The 24,060-nt window shown below is 56.0% G+C and overlaps 1 protein-coding gene across 3 annotated transcripts in view; it reads left to right on the top strand.

The window, feature by feature from the left end:
* The window catches only part of TXNRD2 (thioredoxin reductase 2), a 49,919-nt gene that overhangs the window by 11,267 nt on the left and 14,592 nt on the right, over positions 1 to 24,060 (top strand). For all 3 annotated transcript variants that reach the window (XM_046024569.1, XM_046024568.1, XM_046024567.1), the window contains exons 3-11: positions 357 to 413; positions 758 to 899; positions 1,738 to 1,812; positions 3,497 to 3,575; positions 4,066 to 4,128; positions 7,665 to 7,735; positions 16,320 to 16,339; positions 17,208 to 17,299; positions 19,878 to 20,052. In XM_046024569.1, the coding sequence (XP_045880525.1) occupies positions 357 to 413; positions 758 to 899; positions 1,738 to 1,812; positions 3,497 to 3,575; positions 4,066 to 4,128; positions 7,665 to 7,735; positions 16,320 to 16,339; positions 17,208 to 17,299; positions 19,878 to 20,052 (774 nt within the window). The remainder of the gene's footprint in view (positions 1 to 356; positions 414 to 757; positions 900 to 1,737; positions 1,813 to 3,496; positions 3,576 to 4,065; positions 4,129 to 7,664; positions 7,736 to 16,319; positions 16,340 to 17,207; positions 17,300 to 19,877; positions 20,053 to 24,060) is intronic.

Raw genomic sequence — 24,060 nt, 5'->3', positions numbered from 1 at the left:
GGGTGCCCTGTGATGCCTGCTAGTGTACGCCAGGTGGGCACTGGGCTCCTGCGGAATGTCTGGGCTGGACCCAGCTGTGGCAGGAGGCAAGGGAGGGTTGGGCCCAGGGCCGCGGCAGTGGGCTTATGAAGGAGGGAGGGCATCCCACTAGGTCCTGGCACTGTGGTGGGTGGGATGAAGGCTGCAGTCAAGAAGAGCCCCACGGGGTCCCACCGTGGGCAGCACAGCCATGTGGCAGCACACAGGTGGGGAGACCGGGTACAGAGCTGGTGGGAGGCTCCTTCCTTGCCTTCATCTGGTCCTCAGCCCCAGCCCCAAAGCAGCTCCCCACCCTCCCGCTTCTCTTGTCGTTCCAGCTGCTCAGCTGGGAAAGAAGGTGGCCGTGGTAGACTACGTGGAGCCTTCCCCCCGAGGTAGGTAGCCCCAGAAGGGAGCCATCTGTCCTGGGGGAGCAGGAGGATGGGGCCCTGGTTCATCTGTGGGGGCGTCAGCTGAACCCGCAACGCTTCGCCACCATTGCCCAGGATCTCTGGCCAGTGTCCTCCTTGGCAAGTCAGCTGCCCTTACTTTAAAGTTCTTCATTCTGATTTAAAGACCACTCTGACTACAGTCATGGAGACTAAATTTCCAGGGCAGGGTTCACCCGGAGCGCGCTTGAGTTACAACAGCTGAAAGGACTCTTACCCGGCTGGAGAGGAACAGGAGAGCCTTCCGGACCCCGACTGTGAATCTAAGCAGGGTCTTCCCAACCTGCCAGGTACCAGGTGGGGCCTCGGTGGCACGTGCGTGAATGTTGGCTGCATCCCTAAGAAGCTGATGCACCAGGCGGCGCTGCTGGGGGGCATGGTCCGAGATGCCCCCCACTACGGCTGGGCCCTCCAGCCGGTCCCACATGACTGGTGAGGAGCCCTGCCCACTCCCCTCACTTCTGTGCTCCTGGGGTGGGGGAGGAGGGCGGGGGAGGAGGTTTGCTGCCCCCTTAACCCCCACGGGAGTCAGCTACCAGACAGGAACACTCACCCAGGGGCGAGCCCCTTCCCCACATTTCGAAAAGTCTGGAGACACTTTGGCTATCACTGCTGATGAGCATCGGGGGCTGCTATGTCTCCCGGGATGCTGGTAAAGGTTCTGTGGCACATAGGACACCCTCACAAAGGACGGTCCAGGCCCAGGGGCCACTAGTGTGCAGCGAGAAACTGATGTAGCTTCCGCAGGTGGCACCGGGTCTGCTCCAAGCTGCACACAGGCCCCTTGGTGGTGCTCAGATGACTGAGACTCAGGGCCACTGATGTGTTCTGATGGAGGGGCCCAAACGGGGCCCAAAGCCCCTGTTTTTCCCTGAGGCCCAAAGCCCACAGCCCCAGCCTAGGACAGAGACAGTGGCTGTGGGCATAGATGTCACATTTTTCCACCTTTATTTTTATTTTTTTGTTTGAAGATTTTATTTATTAGAGAGAGAGCATGAGAGGGGAAAGGTCAGAGGGAGAAGCAGACTCCCCGCTAAGCAGGGAGCCTGATGCGGGACTTGATCCCAGGACTCCAGGATCATAACCTGGGCCGAAGGCAGTCGCTTCTCCAATATCCAGCTGAGCCACCCAGGCGCCCAACGTTTTTCCACCTTTAGAATCAGCTTGTTTCTCGGGATTTCTAACTCACTGTTTGCATCTCCGCATGTGTTGTGGGACTCAGCAGTTTGTGCTCATGTGGCGGTTTCTGACCTGTCCTGTGTGTTCCTAGGACAACAATGGCCGAGGCCGTGCAGAACCATGTCAAGTCCCTGAACTGGGGGCACCGGGTCCAGCTGCAGGATAGGTACTGAGGCCTTGGCCAGCCCTCCTACCCTCTCTGGGGACCTTTCTTCCCTTGGTGGGCACTCTCTCACCAGAGACTTGGCAGTGACAAGACAAGAAGTCCCTACCCGTGGGGTGGGATGCATGCATACAGGGCGGATGGGGCCAGGGCCCTGGGAATGAAAGGTCGGCCTGTAAGCTGGCACCAGCAGAGCCTGAAGTAGCGAGGGGGGTGAGGGGCGTGTTGGCGGGACAGCCAGAGCCTGGGTCTACACCAGGGAGGAGGCATGCTTGGGGCTGGCGCTGTGGAGTCCAAGGGCCGGAGAGTGGGGGTGCAGAGAGGGCCATCCGGGTGGCCAACGCCTTCCTCGAGGCAGATAGCCTTTCTTCTGGCAGGATTGACCACAGTGATGTGGAAAGAGCCCAGTGAGCTCCACACTGCTGTTGCAAAGAGGATGCCCAGCCAGCACACTCTGAACCCCACACCTCACCACGTCCAACGTGATCATTCTGGCCTGAAATGGCCGGGTCCCATCAGCCCTCTGGGCTCCCCCAGCCCCGATGTCAATGGTTCCTTCCACCAAAGCGTCCTCCCCAAGGAGCTGCTGCTAGAAGGAGAGGTGCCCCAGACTACACTTGGCTCTGGCCAGGCTTGGCTCCCGGCCCTATAGCTCTGCCCTTTGCCTGTGCGGGTCATGGAGGGGACAGTGTGACCTCTGAGGTCTGGTGGCTTTCATCTGAGCACTATGTGCTGGGCTCCAAGGAGTCTTCCTGGGGCTATGCAGTAGGCAGCCATTTTGTGCCCATGAAGCCCAGGACTGCTGATCGGGGGGAAGTGGCCCACCTGCCCATCCCGCGCCTCCCCTGCCACCTCAGGGAGCTAAGCTGCATCCTATCACTTTTCCTCTGTGTGGGGCTCAGTATTCCCCAGGGCAGTTTGTTGGAAGCACAGGGTTCCACCATGCTTCCTGCTGGCCCCAGGCAGGCCCAAGCCCACCTTCTGAGGTGCCCACAGAAGGAAGCCAGTGTGGAACTTACATCTGTGTCCTCTGGCTGTTACTGGGCCATAGGGGTGAGTGAGGGCTTGGTTCTTACAGCCCAGGCGGCAAATGGAGTCACAGGGCACGATTGTGGGGAGGATGTACAGTCGGGGTGGTGAAGCCTTACCAAAGGCGCCAAGAACCCACCATATGGAGTGGCCTTCATTATCAGGAGGTGTGGATCGTTTCTGCACACCATGTACCTGACTAGCATTCTGTCCTTGTCATACCTGTTTTCCAGCCTTACTATCCCCTAAAGGCAGGGGGTGATGCCTATCTGGTGGGCACCATCCCTTGTCTGCCGCAAGTTGGTCGTTCGGGTGGTGGGGGTCACTGGGAGGGAGGGCCTCTGCTCCCTGCTAGAATGTGTCCAGGTGACAAGGCTGGACTCTGGGGAGGCCCAGCCATGTCTGTCATCACACGCCGGGGCTGTACTTGGGCTCTTGGGGCCATCCCGAGCTGACTTCTGTCCTGGCAGTTCCAGGGATCCATGGCCCTTCCCCCCCTGCACACTTCCCAGTGCCACTCTCCACTTATCCCTTGCCCTGGCCTGGGCGGGGGGCCCCGAGCTCGCCTTTTAGCCATCTGCTCCCTCTCTGGTCCCATCGGTGATGCCTAATTTGCAGAGGAAATATTTAATAGTCTTTTTTTTTTTTTATTTTGCAGAAAAGTCATGTACTTTAACATCAAGGCCAGCTTTGTCGACGCGCACACAGTTTGCGGTGTCACTAAAGATGGGAAAGAGGTGAGGGCCCGACTCTCCCGAGTGGCTCCGCTCAGGTGGTGCTGACCCTTCCAAACACTCCAGCGTTGTTCAGCCTCAGTGCTGTTCTCAGTAATGAGCACTGTGGGAATTGACCACAGATCCCTCTGAGGCTGGTTATGATGCTTTATGGACGGTGAGACGCGTCACCAAGAGGCACATGGTGCCCAGCTGCCCGCTGCGCCAGGGTGATAAGACCCTCACGGAGTTTTGCAGGGGTCGGAAGCAATGAGATACCTGCAGGGTGCCGTGTAAGCTGCAGGGTGCTTGGAATTAGAATGCCTCCCTGCCCTCTCCTGCTGGCCTCCCTCCTGGCTTGAGGACCCTGGACAGGCTCCCAGCTCCGAGGGACCCCTGAGCTGCTGGCCCCAGGGTCCACACTGCACGGCAGGGGCTGTCATTAGAAAGCATGCATCTCTGCTGGCAGCCTCTGCAGACCTGCCTGACCACAGCTTCCTCCGTTTATTCTCAGACTCTGCTTTCGGCTGAGCATATCGTCATTGCTACCGGAGGGCGGCCGAGGTACCCGACCCACGTGAGTGTCCCCAGCACACAGCCTTCCCTCGCACCCTGGGCACGTTCGCGATCTCCCGGCTCACACTTCCCACACCAGTGGCACCCCCTACTCTTTCTTTTCTTAAAAAAAAATAATAATAATTTTTTTTTCTATATTCACTCTGGTCACCTTCTCATGCTCTCTCAACCCCGTTCTACGGACGCAGGCCAGCAGGGACCCCCACATCCCCCCACTCTTCCCATGGCTCTGGGACACCCCTGCCTCTGGTCTCCTTTATCTCTCTTTGCTGATTCTTCCTTTTCTCCTCAGCCTCAGGGTGTTGGAACATCAGGGACTCAAGCCCCTCCTTCCTGCCCCCACTCCTCATCATGACATAAGATTCTCCTACCATAAAATGCACCCTTTGAAAGGGTACGATTCAGGGGCTTTGGGTTAATTCACAGAGTTGTGCAACCGTCAGTCTCCACTACCTCATTCCAGAACATTTTCATGCCCCTGATGAAATCCTGTCCCGTGAGTGGTCACTGGTGTTCCTGACTCTCCAGCCCCTAGCAACCACTAGTCTGGTTTCCGTCTCTGTGTGGATTTGCCCGTTCTGGGCACTTCACATAAATGAAATCAGACAACATGTGGCTTTGTGCCTGGCTTCCTTTACTCAGCAGAAGGTTCATCCACATGGTAGCCTGGGTCAGACGTTCATTCCTTTCTATGCCTGAATAACGAGCCATTGTGTGTTTGGACCATAATTTTGTTTGTCCACTTGTCCATTGATGAACATCCGAGTTGTTTGCACTTTGAGCTGTTGTGAATAACGCTGCTGTGAACAAGTTTTTCCGTGGACTGAAGTTTGCACTTCTCTTGGCTCTAGACCTAGAAACAGAGTCGATGGGTCACACAGTAACTCAATTTTTAACCCTTTGAAGAACCGGACGCCTGTTTTCCAAAGTGGCTGCACCATTTCTCATACCCCCTTGCCCCCCAATAACATATGAACGTCATGCTTTCCTGGTTCTTTGCATTTCACAATTTTGTTGTTTTTGAGCATTGAGTAGTTCAAATAAAGTAACGCGTGAATTCTGGAAATCTGAATCTTTCTCCACTACAGGGTTTTGTTTATTGCCATTGTAGGTCTGAAGCGATTTTGTAAAGTCTGTTCTTTGTCAAGGGAGGCCACTGAGGTCTCTGCTCAGTTGGCTTGGTGCTCAGCGAGTAACTAGATAGAGATATCCTGAAACGCCGGGAGAAACGGCCCAGTCTTTGTCAGCAAAGATTCTGTAGGGATTCTGGGATTGTGTCGGCATTTGAGGGCAAGCTTTGGGCTTTTGGGCCATCAGCCAGGCGCCAGAAACTCTGCCTTAGCTCTCACTTCCTGCCTGTGCTAGGCCCCCGAGGCCAGCCAAAAGTGAGAGCTCAGGTTGTCTCAGGCCTTTCCCAGGTATGTGTGCAGCCCAGGGCCTATACCCGGCCTTCTAGGTCCCCAGGAGTATGCAGGAGGTTTTCAAAGCCCCCGTGGACAGCTCACTCCTTGGCTTTTCCTTTTAAGCTCTGGGATGGTGCGTTGCTTGTTTCTGCTGTCATCCATTGTCTTGGGCAGCTGTGACATCCGTCACAGGACAGATCCTGCTCAGAGAGAGGCTTCTGGCCATGGGCAAGGTCAAGCGAGGTTGAAGACCAGCCTTTTGAGTTGGGGTCTCCTGGGGAAGCCCAGCCAGATCGACCATTGACGGTTTCCTGGGAAGGAGCTCTGTCAGGGCTCCAGCCCAGCTCTGCTCGACTCTCCCCGGTATGTTTTTTAAGTCGCTCACCCTTGCTCAAGGTTGCTGCTGTGCTGAGGGATGGGTCTAGAGTCTGTCACAATACCACAAAACACACCATTCTTACCAAGTTTCAGCCATTTTTCTTAACTAAGTATTCTCTGTGTTGCCGCAGCCTTTTGGTTCATTTCTGGAGTTCTCCATAAGTTGAATCTGACTGTTGTTGCTAGTTGTCTGGCTGTTTTTATGGAAGGGTGAACACTGGGAGGTCCTTGCACCACTGTTTTTTGCCTGCGTCCCCCTTACCGGCCCGGTCTTCTGTGAGGGCGCTGCTTTGCCCTCACTCCCGCAAGGCAGGTGGAGCCAAGGAAGGGGCTATACGGTCAAGGTCATGGAGAGAGGGATGGGAAGCAGGAAGGTGCTTGGCCAAGGCCACATATCCTCATGGGTCTCCCAGGGGCCCTGGGAAGCAGACAGCACAAGCCCTGAGCCTCCACACGGGCTGCAGCAAAGTGCACGAGGCGCACAGACTCCCTGGGCCTAGAGACCACTTCTGCCCCCAGATGGCAGAAGAACAAGGCACTGGTTCCATTTCTCCTCAGATGCCCAAATCCCAAGCCTCCCCTTTTGGTTCTGTGCTTTCTCTGGAAACGGGGAGCAGAGGGGGCGTGGTGGAAAAGGCACACTCCGGTCCTCAGAGGAACACCATGCCTGCCTCCAGCTGTCGGGCCCGCAAGAACGGCCTCCGGAGGGGACGGGTGGCTTGTGCACAGAGGTGGCCCTTGGCTGGCTTACATGGCTCTGTTGGGTGGTGGAGTGCTATTGTTCAAGGTAGCTGCTGACAGACAGAGGTGGGCAGCCATTAGCGACCCCTCACCCTTCAGCCAGGCCTACCTTGGTTCCACATAATAGCCCTGAAGGCCACAGTCTGCTCCTAGGAGCTGGGGGGTCATCTGGGCCCCAGCCTGCTGGACCTCGGCTGGGCAGCCACCTCATCTCCCCGGGCCAGCAGGGGATAGAGCAGGAGCTGTCTGGCCCTAGGGGGAGGAAGCTCAGTGGCTTCTCCGCTCTCCCACTGCCTACCCCCATCACCTCCTCCCTGGGTGCCTGCCAAGGTTTGCTTGGGTTTTAGTCCCTTTGATTTCTAGATCTTTTGGTTTTCTTTCCCCAAACCTGAGAAATTCCTGACTTTATTTTTATTGCCAATCGGAATCATAAACTGTTTGCATTCCACTTCCTCTCCACCAGCACATCTTACTGTTCTTACTCTCATGGGCCACGGAGGGGACTCTGATCCTTGGATCTCCCCACCTGCTTAGCAGCCCCTCCTCAGGCTCTGCTGGGAATCAGGGGAATCCGTGCAATCCCTGGGCTCCCTCGAGGGTGCCCAGGAGCATCAGTGCCCTTGGGGCCAGTCTGCCCCTCCACACCCTGTGTCACTCTGCTTCCCTGCTGCCCTCCCTGAGCCCAGCGTCTGGATCAAGGGCAAGGCCCTGGAGAGCAGGGAGGAAAAAGCTGCGGGCCCCACACCGGCTCCCAGCCACCTGGAACAGCCAAGGAATGCTGGGTGCTTTGCCCAGAAAGTTCGTGATGCTCCTAGTCAGATAAACCCAGATCACCTGTCCTTAGAGGCCACAATCTGACGGACGGTGCGTAGAGCAGGGAAGCACCCCCAGGGGGTGGGTTGGAGTGGTTCTGCTTGAGTTGTGTCTATGAAATGGTCATCTTTGAGGGGAAGGTCTCTGGGGACAGGCTGAGTGACGCTTCTCCTGCTGACCTTTTTTTTTTTTTCCTGGATAGATCGAAGGTGCCCTGGAATATGGAATTACAAGTGATGACCTCTTTTGGCTGAAGGAATCCCCTGGAAAAACGTAAGACCCCATGTGTGCCTTAATGGCGATCCTTTTTTTTTTTTTTTAAGATTTTATTTATTTACTTGACAAAGACACAGCAAGAGAGGTAACACAAGCAAGGGGAGTGGGAGAGGGAGAAGCTGGCTTCCCGCTGAGCAGGGAGCCCAATGCGGGACTCGATCCCTGGACCCTGGGATTGTGACATGAGCTGAAGGCAGATGCTTAACGGCTGAGCCACCCAGGTGTCCCTGATGATCCTATTTTGTTCACGGTTTCCAAGCATCAGAGCCATTCAGAACCACACATTGGTCAGCTCTCCCTAGTGCATTCTTTCTTGTCTACAGACAGGGAGGATGGTGTTTGTGCCCCTTGGTGGGGCTGTTGCCTGTCTTGGAAGTGATGACCCGTGTATTACCAAATGGACCAGCCACTATCTCGGGCAGTGGTTTTCAAACAGGGTTCCCGGAGCCCCGGGCTTCCAGTGGGTCCGTCAGGGACATCACTGAAGAAGGATGTTCCAGGAGAAAGTAAGGCCAGGTCCTCTGGGAAATCCGTTGGCCTTTCTGCAGGCCTTGATTAAACATCCCCTTTCCCCTGGCTTGAAACTTGGACTTCTCTGAAAAGCAGCAAAGTCTCCAAAGTTCTCAGAAACTGTAGCCCAGGAAACGAGGTGCAGTGTGTGAGCAGTTTTACACTCCCTGAGTGGGTATTAATGCACTAAATGCATTTCCTGTCCCCACAGAGCAGGCCATGGGGCGGGCGGTTTTCCAGGTCCACACAGGCCGGGGGAGTGGCGGCTGGGGGACTCCGTGCTCTCAGGGACTGGAATGGCCACCAGAGGGCAGCAGAGGCTTTGTCGTCAGCAGGCTCTCCGCTGCCTTGGGGCTTGGCTTTGACAAAATACAGGTGGAAAAGTGTGCCAGGGAGGATGGCTGTGTGGGAGCAAGTGTACGTGTAGGGCAGTGTGTGTGAACGGGCATGTGTGTGCTCTCCTCCTCGATGTTTCCCACTTCCTGAGGCATCTCTGGCTGGGGTCAGGCTTGATTCCCTTGAGTGGATGTGCTGTAGTTTATCTTCCCACCACTCACGAGTGTCTCACTAGGCTCTGTGTCGGCGTTATGAAATGCTGCAGTGAACACATTTGGTGTGCATCTTATCTGCTGGCATAATGCTTCTTATATGTTTTACATACCTTTCGGGGGGGGGGGGTGTCCTGTAAGCAGAGAACCCAGGTACAGGGCTTCCCATGTCCTGCTAGCAGGTGCTCCCTCCTGGTGGGTTGTCCCCCATTTCCAGGCACACCTCTACCTGCTCCCCACTTCCCCCTAACGGGGCTGGGCCATCAGCTTTTTCATGAGCGGGGAAACAGGAAGGAACCTCTCCTCCTGCTCTAGGGGCAGGGGTAAACGGCAGTTGTTTCTGCCCAAGGCATGTGTGGTCCCTCCAGTGAGTGTGGTCAAGCTCACGCTGGCTTGGATCCCTCTGTCTCATTCCACTGGCGCCCCAGGCTGTGCTTTCTCTTTTTACTTGGTGATATTATTTCATACAGAAGTTCGTAATTTTCATGCTATGACACTGATCACTTTTTTCCTTGATGCTGAACTGTCTGGGTTATCTGTTCTTTTATCTTTAGCTGGCAAAGGGGTTAAATGTGACCTTGAGTCTATTTGCACTTGCTATTTTTAGTCCTCGTTTCATGTATTTACTAGCCGTTTATAAAACTGAGTGTGTCTGTGAGTGCGTGTGTGTGTGAGTGTGTGTGTGTGTGTGTGTGTGTGTGTGTGTGTTGTCAGCTTGGTCCGTGGCCTACTTTCTATCTAGTTTTTCTTTTTTCTTATCTGTTCCTTATCTTCCAGCTGTTTCGGGCTAGGGCTGTGATCTCAGGCCATTTTGATCGTACATTTTCTTGGCTTGTCATGTCATTTCACTTGCGTGGTGTACAAATGGTTTTTTATTTTATTTATTTTTTTTCCTAACCTACCTTAGATCTTTCTTTACACTTAATGGCTTTTAGATTTATTGCATGTTCAGGAAGGCCTGCTCCACTCCCAAGATCGCTTTCAAAAAAGAGCCCCTGTGTTTTCCTTCAGGGCTTCCATAGGTCGGATTTTCCTCTGCATCCTTGGGGTGTTGGCAGTTCATGTTTGGTGTGGCACGGTGTGGCATGGTGGTGTGGTGTGGTATGGTGTATCATGACATGTGTGGTATAGAGTGGCATGGCGGGGTGGCTCCCGGGCTGCCAGGGTTCTGGTGTCACTGACCAACAGCCCCACAAGCCAGTGTGAAAACTCCATCCCTGAGTGGAGTCCAGTCCTGCTCTGGCTTCTGACTCTGACTTTCCTGTATCACTGGCCCAGGTGCCTGGAACTGGCCTCAGATCTTCTCAGTTTTCTTTTGCACTGATTCCTGTGGGTGGAGTGTAGACCTGTTCTGCCAGCCTCTCGATAGTGGTCCTCCGGCCATCGTTCAGACACCTCCAGCTGCCACCGGAGCGTGTGTCCTGAGGCCTCCGTGCACTTCGGTCACCTTGGCCTGTAACCAAAGGCCAACATTTGCCGAATCCCGGTCTTCTGTCAAATTAGTTCCTATATCTCCTGTTGTTTCCTTTGTTTGCTATTTTCCCGTCTCTGTATCCAGGAAGGGGTCAGTTTGCAGTGATCGCCTCTCGAGCCACTGCTCACAGGAGGCTGGGTGTGCAGAGAGGCTAGCGTGGGCCATCACTTGGGCTGGGGAGGTAGGGAGGCCCAGGCACGCTGGGTGCCACCAGTGCTCAGCGCAGTGGCCCAGAGCCCGGGCCCTTCCTCCGCAACCTTACAGCCAGGGCAGCCAGGCCGGGAAGACACCACCCCAGATCTTTCGGCGGGGAGAGCAAGCACTGTGTTTATTTTCTTCAGAAAAAAAACATTTAGAAGATTTTTTTTTTTTAAGAAAAAAAAAAAAGCTCTTTCGTTTAGAAGGAATCTAGGTATGTTATTGTTGAAGAAAAAAAAGTGTTTGCAATGTATCAGTCACCCGTTTCGTTCTGAGCATGATTTATGTGAGGAAATGGTTTTTTTTAAAAAATTAAGCTGGAGATATATCCCTGTACGATGCTTCTGTGAAAATGCGGCTTTTGTCCGGTGCCGTTAATGCAAGTTGTAACAGTGTGATATGGGAGGCACTGTTTACATGCTGCATTCCTCTCCTGCAGTCAAAATAAGCCCGGAGGGTCTACAGTAGCATTTCTGTATTTTATCAGCTTGGGCTGGGGCTGAGGGGGAGGCCTCCACTCACACTTGGAGGGGCTGTTTCTGCCAGATTTATTTGCCTTATAAATATTCCCTGTGTTTATTTTAACTCGCCTTTAAAATGGAGCTGAAATTAATATGGACCTGAGGGCTGGCCCCCCGGCCCTGTCGTGCCGGGTGGGACATCTCCGCTGGGTCCCGTTGGGAGGCGTGGCCGATGGTGGAGGGCACCCAGCCAGTGTGGTCCCCACCAGCCAGCTCCCCATGACCCCATCAGAGGTTCCCGAGGGGCATGGCTGACCCCGCGTCCCTTGTGTGCTCTGCAGCATGCACATGGGCTTTCCTCCCTCCATCCATTCCCATGATGGGACATGGGCAGCATCGAGATATTTTGGGGTGCATTCAAGGGGGGCACAGGGGCCAGTAGCCCTCAGTGGGGCCCACAGCCCATCAGCCTCCCGTGGCTGTTCCACATCTTTGTCCCCTCGAGGCACGGACCCCGGTGGCCACAGAGGTGTTGAGCCTCCCAGACATGTGAGGAGCCCCTCCCCACCATCTTGCTTTGCTAGAATCCAGGCCTGGGGAGCCCAGGGCTAGACAGATGGCAGAGAGGGGACGATGAAGCCAAAGCCCGGCTGTTGGGAAAAATGAAACAGTCTTCACAACACGGCTGGGTGCCCGGCTTGGCATCCCGAGGTGACAGATCATGTATAGAAACCTCCACTGTATGCAATGTGAGCTCCCAAATCTGTGAGCAGCGCCCTCGGAGGCCAGGCTGGGGCTGGGGGGAGCCCTGGTGCCCCAGACACTTGGAGCCACACCCTCGGCCCGAGGTGGGACCACAAGATTGGCATCTACTCAGCTTCGGCCACCCGAATGCCAGCTTTGTGGCTGGCACAGGTTGAAGAAGTAAGGAAGATTCTGGGGGCAAGGTCCCCTGGGCAGGTAGCAGGAGCCCCTTCAGAAGTAACGATCAGGGGGCGCCTGGGTGGCTCAGTGGGTTAAGCCTCTGCCTTCGGCTCAGGTCATGATCCCAGGGTCCTGGGATCAAGCCCCACATGGGGCTCTCTGCTCAGCAGGGAGCCTGCTTCCTCCTCATTCTGCCTGCTTCTCTGCCTACTTGTTATCTCTGTCAAATAAATAAATAAAATCTTTAAAAAAAAAAAAAAGAAGTAATAATCAGGGGAATAATGGTCACTTCCAGAAATTATCGACCACCAGGGGAGGAAGTGGGGGTGCAAAGGGAGTGCGCTGCCCTTCATGGGGAGGCTTAGAGACGGCATCTGCGTGTCCCAGATGTCCAGCCCGGCGACTCCCCGGCAGGTGGAGGGAGGGTGGAAGGGAGAAAGGTAGGCCAGCTCCCCACAGTGCCTTCAAGGAGGCAGGCCAGAGGATATCAGCTCTACCTTTGATCACCAGGCCTTGGCTCACTCAGCTGGAGGGCCTGGGCATCCTGGCTGGGATCTGGGCCTGACCTTCCAACCTTCCCCGGGCTAGGATCCTCAGGCCTCCACCCCCTGTAACTGTTTAGGTGCTCTAAGGGTGGGGAACCGGGGTCACTCTGCTCCACGCCCCCTCGGCTCCCCAGCCCAGCCGGTCAGGATGCCCGCCTGGGGTTCACTCCAGGTCTGCAGGCTAGCTCTCTTCACAGCTGGGCTCTGAGCTGGCAGCTTGGGGGTGACCCCAGTGCCATCACCTTTCTCTGACTGCAGAGGACTCGAATGAGACCGGAGCTACCTGGGGCAGCTCTTCCCCCACGTTGGCCTGACACACCACTCTTCTCAGTTGCCGGCCCAGGAGTGTCCTGTCTTCCACAGCTGCTCTGTCCTTGTGGCCCAGAGCTCTGTGCAGCAGGATATTTCTTTTTTTTCTTTTTTTTTTAAAGATTTTATTTATTTGACAGACAGAGATCACAAGTAGGCAGAGAGGGAGGCAGAGAGAGCGGCTCCCCGCTGAGCAGAGAGCCCGATGTGGGGCTCGATCCCAGGACTCTGGGATCATGACCTAAGCCGAAAGCAGAGGCTTTAACCCACTGAGCCACCCAGGCAGCCCCAGCAGGGTATTTCTTTAACTCAGGCTGATTTTTATACTGCCTGTCAGACCTGGTCCTAGAAAGAGCATTTTTTTTTTTTTTTGGACCCTTATTTCAAGTCTGGAAGCTGATTAGGTATTATGATCATTCTTCTCTTTCCCTGAGCACAAATGGGAAGGATATAAATTTTATCCTGCAAAGAACCACAGCCATTGGGTCAGAAAAACTCCTTGCTGTGAATTTTCTCATTTCCTGCTTAATGCCCATGTTCGTTTGGTGTGACACCTTGTGTCCAGCAAAAGGGAGACAGGCTCTCTGCCTGCAACTTGGCTACCAGCCCGTAAAGATCTCTCCGTGGTGTGTCGAGAGCTGCCGGGAGGAAGACAATAAGGAAAACAACTCTGGGTGGCATTGTTATAAGGCCAGAACAGAGAGGCTCTGGCTAGGCAGAGGTGGGCCCAATGTCAGACCCCAATAGGTGGGATAGGACTGGCAGATCCCAGGCAAGCCTGGAGCCAGCCCTCACTGGGGAGGAGGCCTTGCCCCGCGCCCGTGGCCTTCCCGGGGCACCTGCGCTCGGCAGCCTGCCTGGCATTTCCTGCACTGGTGGGGCTGCCAAGGAGCCAGGTGCCCGCTGTGAGGCCCTCACTTTGTGTGGGTGTTCCTCTTTGGGGAGCGGATCAGGGGCCTTCAGACTCGAGAGGCAGGTGGAGGGCTCTTTAAGCTGGGGCTTCGCAGGTCTGAATTAAGGCTTTTGTTTCTGCTTCCTCCCCCATTCAGATTTTGAACAAGAAAGCCTGCCCTGTGATTAGGCTAATCCCACGGTTGTTACAGCTTCGCATGAAATGTTTGCACACTGAAGGGCACAGACAGCAGGGTTGTCCAGAACGCATGTATGATTGCATCAGGGGCTCCCAGGATGGAGGGTGGTGACTGCCCACAAGGGCCAGTGCCCTTGTCTCCGGGTCTCTTAACGTAGTGACAAGGCGAGGGTTTCCATCCTGCGGAGGCTCACTCGGGCCCTTCCACCCCGGATCCAACAAGCTGGTCCTGACTTCTGCTGCTGCCAGCACCCCTGTCCTGTGGCAGGCCAAGGCCAGCACTGGTCCCTGCACCTTGGTAGCTGGCCTCGGCCCCGTTTTTCCCACGCCCCCTTCCTGGCCAGGAGTCCCCTCAGCCACCAGAGGAATTTGTGTGCAGTTTCAAGGCTACAAAAAAACCAAAAACAAAAACAAAAAAAAAAAACAAAAAACCAGAGCCCCTCTTCTGGCCCTCCCTACCTCTCGTGATCTAGAGACTTCAGAGTCTGTCTGTCTTTGCTCTAGCGTTTTCCTGCTTCAGCTCATTTGAAGGGAGTTTTCTGAGTTCTCGGAGCCTGTGTTCTGCAAAGAATAATGACCATTTGACAAATTGGGGGTAGGGTGGAGTGAAAACCAGTATTGTTGATAATCCTTGCTCACAAAGACAAGAAGAGACCTCAAATTACCTTCCAGAAGGCAGGACGCGTGTTTGTTTATGAGATTTGAGCTCCACACATGCAGTCAAGGGCACCCACTTCAGAGTGGCTAAGCTGGCTGGCACCAACCTCCTCCCAGATGTGCCCTCTGTTGGCAGCTCAGAGCTGGTGGCCTGAGAAGGGTGGGTCCCCATGACTGGGAGGTGAGAGTGGGAGGCCCAGAGCGCTGAGGTGGCTCCGGGGTAGGGGGACCTGGGGGTTCCACATCTGCGTGGCCGCCTGCCTACCTCCCTGTCTGGCTTCCCAACCACACAGGGCAAGAAGTGGCGAGGGACCAGGGGGCAGCAGAAACAAAACAGTCATGCCAAAATCCGGAGACTGCCCTCCCGCATCCTTAGCAATGTGACACAAGGGTCTGGAGATATCCTGCCGGCTGTAGCTGGCAGTCGGCTAGCTCCTGCTAGAGGGCCCAAGTCCCAGAGGCCGGAAGTCTCCAAGACAGGCCGGGACAGCCCTGTTGTCCAACAGAGGGGCTCCCACATCACACAACAGCGTGATGTGGCTGTCACTTTCACATCTTAGAGGAAAGCTTGTGCTTCTCACCGCATATGTCGAGCACAAAAGAAGTTAGATTGTGTCATTTTGAAAACGTCCCTCTGCAGGGACCTACCTGTACAGGTGTGTGTTGCCACATCCACATGCGGATCCGCGTGAACGCCACCGTGTCTGTTTCTTAGACATTGCCAGGCCCGTATGGGACCCTGAATGCGTCTCCGTGCTCCTGCCAGCTGCGGGTCCTAGTGGTGTTCTCAACTTTCTCATGCGGTGAGCTCTGTTCACTCGCCTCGAGCGTGACTCCAGCCCAGTTCTGTCCCCGGCCCCCGAGAGGAAGCCGTGTGCCAGTTGCCTCCCACGGGGCACCTGCAGCAGTATTCCACGGGATAGACTGCTTTTTGAAATGGAATTATATCATTAGTACCTGCCGGGATTAGTGCTGACATTGGGCTTATCCGTCCTTACATCACCTTCTCCTGTTCAAAGGCTGAAGGGGTGATCTGACAAGCCCACCCACATGTTGCCACCCGGGCTGGGAATTTTCGGTCTGTGTTGGGCTGTGCACATGTGTGTGTGTGTATGCTGGTGTGCATGTGTGTTCACATATGCAGAGTGGAGCTGAATCACAAGAGAGGGCTTATGCTACTAGGGTAGATATTTTAAATGACTCTTCTGGGTCCCAATGTCCTATGTCTCCCACTGCCCCCAGGTGCCCTCATCTTTGCTCCAGGGAGCTGGCCCTCCTGGCCCTGGCCCGTGTGGGGTGGGGCTGGACAGCCTGGCCTTCCACGGTCCGAGGATGTTCTGACCATAGCCACTGCTTTCCCAGAATCCTCCCTGCTGTCTGGTGCCCTCCCCGTCCTGCAGAGCATGTCTGCCACCGAAGATCCTGAGGGAACTCCATGGCAGAGTTTACTTTAGGACAGAAGGAAAACCATTCCCCTTGTTCCACTGGGCTTTTCCTCCACACACCCGTGGACTCCACATCAGTCACACTCCTGGGATCTCTCGCAGGACATGGGCTGTTCTGTCACTGACCACTCACATCCTTCACCACCTGGCAATTTTCTGATTCAGTGACACTGTGTTTGTCATTTATCTCACAGTCAGAGCCTCTGGGAAGTGGGTTTTGTACCTTGGGACAACCTGTTTGAACAGTGAGCCTCAGCTGATTCATCAACAGTGACACATCAGCTGACCAGACACCTTGCAGGGAAGCTCAAGGGCCCTGTCCCCCCGGCAGAGGCCCCATTCAGGACAGCTGCACGGGGGCCATGGTGAGCCACATATGGGACTCACCATTCTTTCCCTCTGTGTCCTTTCCTCTAACAGGTTGGTGGTTGGGGCCAGCTGTATCCTTTGCCGGAGTGCAGGTGACAGCCGGCTGTGCTCACAGGCATGAGAGGGGACGCCCGGTTCCTACAGCCCCTCCCCCATGGCCCTCCCTTCCAGCAGGGGGAGGACTGTCTGCCGCCTGGAGTTAGGCGTTTCCAGGGCCACTCAGGGCAGATGACCTGTACCCAGGGGACAATTTGAGGCTGACCTTTGAGGCTAGGGCTTGCTGGAGGCATTTCCTGAGCCGCACACTGAGACGCCTGAGCTCTTCAGGGCAGCTGGACACAGCCGTGAGGCAGGTGGTGCTCCCTGGAGAGCAGTCCCATCCGGCCCTGTTCCTTCAGAAGGAGCGGTAACACCAGAGAGGCTCAAGGGAGGAGCCATGGGAGGATCTGAGGTCAGGAGAGGGGATAGCTGAGGGAAGGGGAAAGTTGGGACTGCTAGCTGGGAGCCGGGTTCAAAGGCAGCTCCTCCATTTCTTTCATGAAGGACACTCTTCCCGTCTGTTGCTACTCAGACCCCTTGGGGGTCCTGGCACCAAAGGCTAACATTAAATTGCAGGGAGCCTGGACAGATGCCCTATGGAGGCCGAAACCACCTGGCCCTGGGTGCTGGAGGGTGCCCCCGTGCCATGGCTCTCAGAGTCCCCTCCTCACTTTGGACACGTGTTTATGAGGTTGGGGTGTGGGAGGGGGTCTTTGTGGCTTGTGTTGGGAGCCTCTTCCAGGCTGACTGGAGATTGGGGGGGAGCAGGTGGCTGGCCAGAGCACTGGGGGTGTCTGGCCACAGCTGCTGCTCTCCCAGAATCCTCCCTGCTGCCTGGTGCTCTCCCTGTCCCTTGGATCCTGATATCACGATCCATTAGAATTCCTTAGTCTCTGGCAGACGTGGCCCTGGAGTGTGCTGGCTTCCTCACTGGTCTCGGATTGGACACCACCATCATGATAAGAAGCATCCCCCTCCGGGGCTTTGACCAGGTATGGCCGTGGGTGCCCCAGCTCCCACCCTGCGCTCTCTCCCAGGCGGGTGCAGGTGTGGTCTGGGAGTGAGGTCTCAGTCTTTCAAAACTGGCCCTTGTGTTGAGTGAGGAGATTGTTCCTGAAACAGAAAACACCTGCCAGAGTGTGGAAGGAGGGGCTGGCCCATGGAATGTGTGGCAACGTCCCCCCAGATCGAAGGGACATTGGTGGGCACGGCAGGCCAGCCTCATGGACCACAAGGTTGGGTCAACCCTTCTAGTCCCTCCATTAGAAAGCAGAAAGAATGTGGCGGCTAGTGCACTGTCCCCCGTCTCCCCTACTGAACTCCTCCGGTGCCTGAGCAGGGTGCCACCTCCATGGGGACAGCACTGGGTCGGGAAGCAAGTGCCAGACTGGTAAGGCCGTGGGAGCCTCAGGAGGTGGCAGAAAAGAGGGAATGTATGAGTCAGGACGAGCACTTGGTGGCTGTCCTGGCCGGCGGCCCACCCTGAGTGCTCAGAGTGTCCCACACAGCCTCTGAGGCCCCGCCAGTTCCATGTCCTGTCCACTGCACAGGGCCAGCTCCTCTCACGGCCTGCCTGTCAGTTGGCCACTCCTGACAGCCATATGGCAGGAGCTCAGAGGGCCACCCCGCAGGGTCTGAAGAGTATGGGTTGTCCTGACCCGCGTTAGGGCCGTAGATGCCCCTGATGGTGGCAGAGGCATCCATGTCGGGGGCACGTGGTTTGCTGTTTGTTGGTTTTTGTTTTTCAGATTTTTTACAAACTTATTTATTTGACAGACAGAGATCACACATAGGCAGAGAGGCAGGCAGAGAGAGAGAGAGAGAGAGGAGGAAGCAGACTCCCCACTGACCAGAGTCCAATGTGGGGCTCGATCCCAGAACCCTGGGATCATGACCTGAGCCGAAGGCAGAGGCTTTAACCCACTGAGCCACCCAGGCGCCCCATTGTTTGTTTGTTTTTTAACTAAAATTCTTCAAGGAAAAGTCACCTGTTAAAACCCAAGTCTAGGGCTGTCACTGTCAAGATGTCAAAATGTCCTCTCACGTGCCTGAGAAGGAAGACAGACCCCTGTCCGTCTGTGCTGTCTGGCCTCGTGAGCTCTTGCAAGGATGGGGAAGCAGGGGGCCTGCATGTCCAGCCCCCGGCCCTAGCCCACCTGGCAGATGCTGTATATGCTGTGTGGGGCCGTTCTTTCTTTCTTCCTTTCTCTCTTTCTTTCTAAGATTTTATTTGTCAGAGAGAAAGAGCAAACGAGTAGGGAGAATGGCAGGCAGAGGGAAGAGGCTCTCCCCTGAGCGAGGAGCCCAATGTAAGATTCGATCTCAGGACTTTGGGATCATGACCTGAGCTAAAGGCAGACCCTTAACTAACTGAGCTAGCAGGCCAGGCCGCAGCATCTGGGAAGGTCTCGGTGCCTCGGGCCATGGGTGGAGTTCGCCAGGCACAAACCAGACAGGAGCCACACGAGGCCATGCTGTAGGACACCGAGAAGGACAAGGCCTGTGAAGCAGGGGGGCCCGTAGGGACAGGGACCTCTCAGAAGACTGGCCTTCCAGCCCAGGCAGAAGTTGGAGACCAACGAGAGGGGATGCCCTGGGACATGGGGGCACAGTGGGGAGGCCAGGTGACCCAGGCCCTGCCTCAGAAGGATGTGCAGCCCTGGTGGCAGGCACATGGTCTGGCCACGTGGCTCAGTTGGGCCCAGTAGTTCCCCCACGGACTGCGACAGAGACTCCAGGCTCGTCAGGAGTCCAGAGGGAGGAGCTGGCTACACTTGTGTTCCCGTGACTCGTGTGACAGTCCTGAACAGGCAGGGCTCCTCATGGTGTATGTCTCTATATGAGCGGGCACCGGAGGCTTTAAACAGTGGCTTTTATTTTCTCTTCAAAGAGGAAGCTGTGTCTGACTGGGGCTCTGGCCAGCGCAAGCCCTGCCACCCCCCCGCAGCGGCCTCAGGAGCTGAGCCCCCATCTGCAGCCAGGGGTACAGAGCCTCCGAGGCTAGGAGGAGGGAGCCCTCTCTGCAGATGCTAGGGTCCACCTCCACCCACCCCCACCATGCCTGCTACCTTGTATATCTTGGTGGGGAGCAGAGGGGCCCACCTACTGTCTCAACTCCCCAGAGGCAAAGGAGGTGACAGCATTTGGCAGTGGTGGCGGAATGGAGCCAAGTGTCATCTCTTTCTGCCAGGCCAGAGCCCCCAGGGGAAAGGGGTGCTTCTCTGTCACTATTTTCAGTAAAGACTTAGTTAATCGGCATGTAGAGAAGACCCTGAAGGTCAAGTGCATCCTAACCCAAGGGCCCCAGGTTCTTGGATTTGGAGCTGGCATCAGGTGCTCTCCCAGCTCAGCCCTCAGTTCCACAGAGAACAAGGAGACCCAGAAGTGGGGGTGGACAGAGGCCACCTAGCAGCCGGGGGGCCTTGGACCTTCCCCTTTGAAAGACCTTCCTTGGGCTCCTCTAGGGCTTTTTCAAGTAGGCAGGAGACCATATCCTTTCCTCCCACAGTCATTAGGAGGGACGTTCTCACTGCCACCCGGGCCTCACAGCACATCTCTTATGCTTTGCAGCAAATGTCTTCCTTGGTCACGGAGTACATGGCGTCTCAAGGCACCCGGTTCCTGAGAGGCTGTACCCCCTCCAGAGTGTGGAGGCTCCCAGATGGCCAGCTCCAGGTTACCTGGGAGGACCTCAGCTCTGGCAAGGAGGACACGGGCACCTTCAACACCGTTTTGTGGGCCGTAGGTAAGGGCACGCCGAGCCACACGTGAGCCACATGGAGACCAGCAGCATCGCCTCCCCCTTCCTGCTGTCTCCAGGGCTCCCCTTGTCCTGCTGGCTTCCGGGTGGGCCAGCTGTCATAGCACACCTCTTAGGCCATCGGAACAGCCCGTGGAGGTGTTTCCATCACCTCCAGTGGGGTGGTTTGAGCTCTGCAGGAGTAAATGCCTCACTGGCTTTTGTGGAAACCACACTTCGCAGATCTCCCAAGATGGCGTCAGTGATGGGGCCAAGGCCTTGGGCCTTCCTCTGCTGCACATGGCTTGGAAGCCAGCTCACCCTCACGTGGTTGTGTTCTCATCCTCCCATTCTCTGAGAGGTGTGGGTCTAGCTTTCTGTGGGGAGAGGGAGGCAAAAGTCGAGCAAGCATGGCTGGACAGAATTAGCCTGTTGCTGACATTGCCGGATGTACTCCCTCCCGGGCTGGCTCCTCCCTGCACCGCAAGGGAGCAGGATGGAGAGTGGGGATGCAGTAGGGAGACACCTGCCCAGGGCCTGGGCCTCAGCTGGTCTGAGGGAAGGGACATGGGCTCTGAGGAAAGGCGCCTGGCCAGGAGCCAGGCGAGAAGAGCAGAGAGCTCAGAGTGTCCATCGTGAGCCTGCCTGTGGCTGTGAGTGGCATCTGGCCCTGTGCGCTATTTCCAGTTTGCCAGGGTCTCTCTGCACTGAGCCTGGTCCATTGTCCCTCCTCCTTGAGGCCGGGCTCAGAACCATGTAGCTGTCAGAATCCTCGGCCACCCCCGCATCGGTTTATCAAATGTTTACTGAGTGCTCAGAGGGGCTGTCGTGTCAGCGTCTGTCAGGACCTGGTTGGCCTGGTCCCGGCATCCCCTGCGGGGAGGCTCCCTGGAGGAGCCGGGCTGCGTCACAGAGCAGTGTGCTTCTGAGAAGCCTCTCTGGTTTTCCTGAGTTCTCAGAACACTTGGAAATCAGACCATGAGATAAACTCTGAGGGAGTCAGAGCCCTTCACTTGTGTGTGGTCAACATGGGCAGATTTAAGGAGCAAGGAAAACTCCTCGCAGTTCATTTAGTGCCTCTTGCCCAAAGCTTAATAAACGGCCACAGGAAATACTCTTGTTCAGTTCATAAAAGTAAATTGAAGTAGGTTTATTTTGGTGAACACTGCAAAAGATTCTGTAACTATTCAGGTCCAGAAGTGTAAGTTGACATTTATCCTAAAGTCCATTCTAAAAGGTGCAGTGGCAAGTTTCTCCCCTCCCGTCTGCACCCCCAGCCTCTTCCTTTGTCCCCTGATATCACCTCGGGGACCCCAAACACCCACATCCCTTGTCTTGCCATTGGACAGAGGCAAAGGCCTATGCCAATATGCAGTCCGCTAAGCCTACGCTGAGGGCAGCAGCTCAGAGGGCAAAGGGCTGTGCCCTGGGGAAGCCGCGAGGTCCTCCCAGCTTCCAGACAGGTCCCTGGTGGGCGACACGCAGGGCCCCTGGTGCACATGCCTGCCCTCCCCTCTGCAGGAGTCCATTTTATTTTCTGTATTTTCAAAAAGAGCATCCCCCAGACAGTCTGCCCAATGTGATTGATGCTGGGGGTGGAAGCTTTTCACAGTCCTTGGCCTTTGACCTTGCTTCCCGAGGCGGCGCTGCGGTGGCGGCGGCGGTTTCTGGCACGCCTCCTGGGGCTGTACGGGCATGTGCTGACTTTGCTGCTCGCTCCCGGGCCGGGTTTTGTAAACAATCGGGAGCCACTTCCCAATTTAACAACTGGGAATGTTTTCTGCCGGTTTACCCTGATAAGCCTTTAGCCAGGCATCGTTTTTTGCTTGCAATGAAGGACAATCCGTGGGCCAGGAGGTTAAAATAAAGCTCCCCTGGGGGCCGAAGGGCTGGCCCAGCAAATAGCTCCTGGACCGTGGCTGCTCCAGTAGCGAGTGCTGCGTGCACGCCAGCGGGACTTTGACGTGTGCGAAAAACAGGAGGGAAGGATGGCCCTCGTGTCCGGAGGACACACAGCAAGGGCCACGAGGAGCTTCCGTGGGGCCGAGCTTGTGCTTGGCACCTCGGTCACAGCTGGTGAGGACGGTCTGTGCAGGGATGGCGAGGAGGGCCCTGCAGTCTGCAAGCCCGGGAGGACTCCTGAGCCTCTTCCTCGGCCCAGCCTTGATCTCCACGTGGTGGATTAAACACATTAGCAGTTAAAGCAGTTAATTGCTGTGCAGGGGGCCGGCTCATTGTTTGTCTCTGAATCACCCACCCACACCAGGTGTCTCAGATAATAGACTGGGAACTCGCAGCGAGGAGGATTTCCTGTCTGCAGATGTGCCGATTACGGTGCTGAGTGAAGACAGTCAGCCTGCGCCTGCCGTGGGCTCGAATTCACCCTGTGCAGTTAACCAGTTGTGGCCTGAATCCTCAGCCATGGGGGAGTGGCCGGCGGCGGTGGGGGTTGGGGGGGACACCTAGGGGACACTTGTGCGTGGAATCGCTTCCCAGCTGGAGCTCGGCTGGGGTTGAGCTTCGACTTTGTTTCTGAGGCTGGACAGAGAGTCGCTGGAGCAAAGCCCTGGGAAACCCGGCTGCTCGAACTGTCCTGTGCCCCCCAGCATCTCTAGCCTCCTGGAAGTTTTCCTGGCCCCCTCTTGCAGCAAGGGTGGACGCTCTTGGTGCTTCCCTACCTGGGCCACGAGAGTCCTGCCCACGGTCAGAAGACCCAGACAGCTGGTGTCCCCACCGCCCAGAGTGCCAGGAAGGGCCGTCCTGGCCATGCCTCAGCAGCCCCCTTGGTCTATTAGGAATCAGCCACTTCCTCTTTCTCGGACTTTGTCTTAGCAGGGAAATTGGTATCACCCACCTTGGTGTGAAACCCACAGGTAACTTCCAGGCCTCTAAAATGGCATTAAGAGAAACGGCAGGCGCTGGAGGTCCGGCTTTCTAGTTTCTTGGTTTTGTTTTTGTTTTTAATCTTATTTATGTATTTGGGGGAGAGAGAGCATGGGGGTGGTGGTGGTAGAAAGAGCAGAGGGAGAAGGACAAGCAGACTCTGTGCTGAGCACAGAGCCAGACGGGGGGCTTGATCCCACGACCCTGAGATCATGACCTGAGCTGAAGACCTGGATGCCCTAGACCGACTAAGCCACCTAGGTGCCCCCCTACTCCGGCTCTCCAGCTTTAATCCAACCACCATATTGAGGGCCCCCCGCCCCCCGTAGAGCCCACTTACACAGAGCGTACCCATGGACCACAGCTGGGGAGGTGGTAGCACCTGTGGAGACAGCGATGGGGCCTGCGGTACCCAGGGAGTGGAGTGCGACTGCCCAGGGTGGGCTGCGGACTCGGGCTCCCCTCTCTACCACGGGGACTGCTGGGTTCCATTTCCAGGGGGCCACCTTGCTCAGCAACATTCAGCTGATGGCTCCTCCATCCCACAGACACCTCCTTCGAGTCCTTGTGGACCGTCTCCCCACCCCCGCCCACCCCTGAGTGCTAGGCAGCAGCACTAGGAGCTGGAGGCAAAACAGAAGTGAGCCCCGAGGCTGAGAATTCATGGGTGTGTGTATAGGGGGGTCTCTTGAGTCCAGCAAGAAGGATGAAGCAGTCCAGGGCCCTGTGCCCCCTGATAGCCGTGAGAGGAGCCCAGGTTGGCATGGGGCTGCTGGAGAGGGACTGGCAGGTGGAATGTGGGTGTGACCTTGTTGAGAGAAGCCCAGTCCAAGGCCACTGGGCCTGTTCTTTGGGGCCGTGTCATGCTGTGGCTGTAGGAAACTGCACATGGCTGTGTTCCTCCCGAGGGGGGACCTCGGAGCAACCTAACGGGTTATGACAGGTTCCCACACGTGGACTCCCCGGGTCACCTAAGGCCCACCTTTCTCAGCTCCCCAGGCCTGAAAGGGAAGCACTGCTCCGCCCGTGAGCCTCTCATATTCTAACACCTTTTTATTTCAGTTTAAACGTCAAGTTTGTAACTAGCCACGTGAAGAGAGACTCAAGTCTGTGTGTGTATGTGGTGCATTT

Source organism: Meles meles, chromosome 12 (assembly GCF_922984935.1).
Source record: "Meles meles chromosome 12, mMelMel3.1 paternal haplotype, whole genome shotgun sequence".
NCBI lineage: Eukaryota > Metazoa > Chordata > Mammalia > Carnivora > Mustelidae > Meles > Meles meles.
This window is presented reverse-complemented; position numbering and strand designations above follow the sequence as displayed.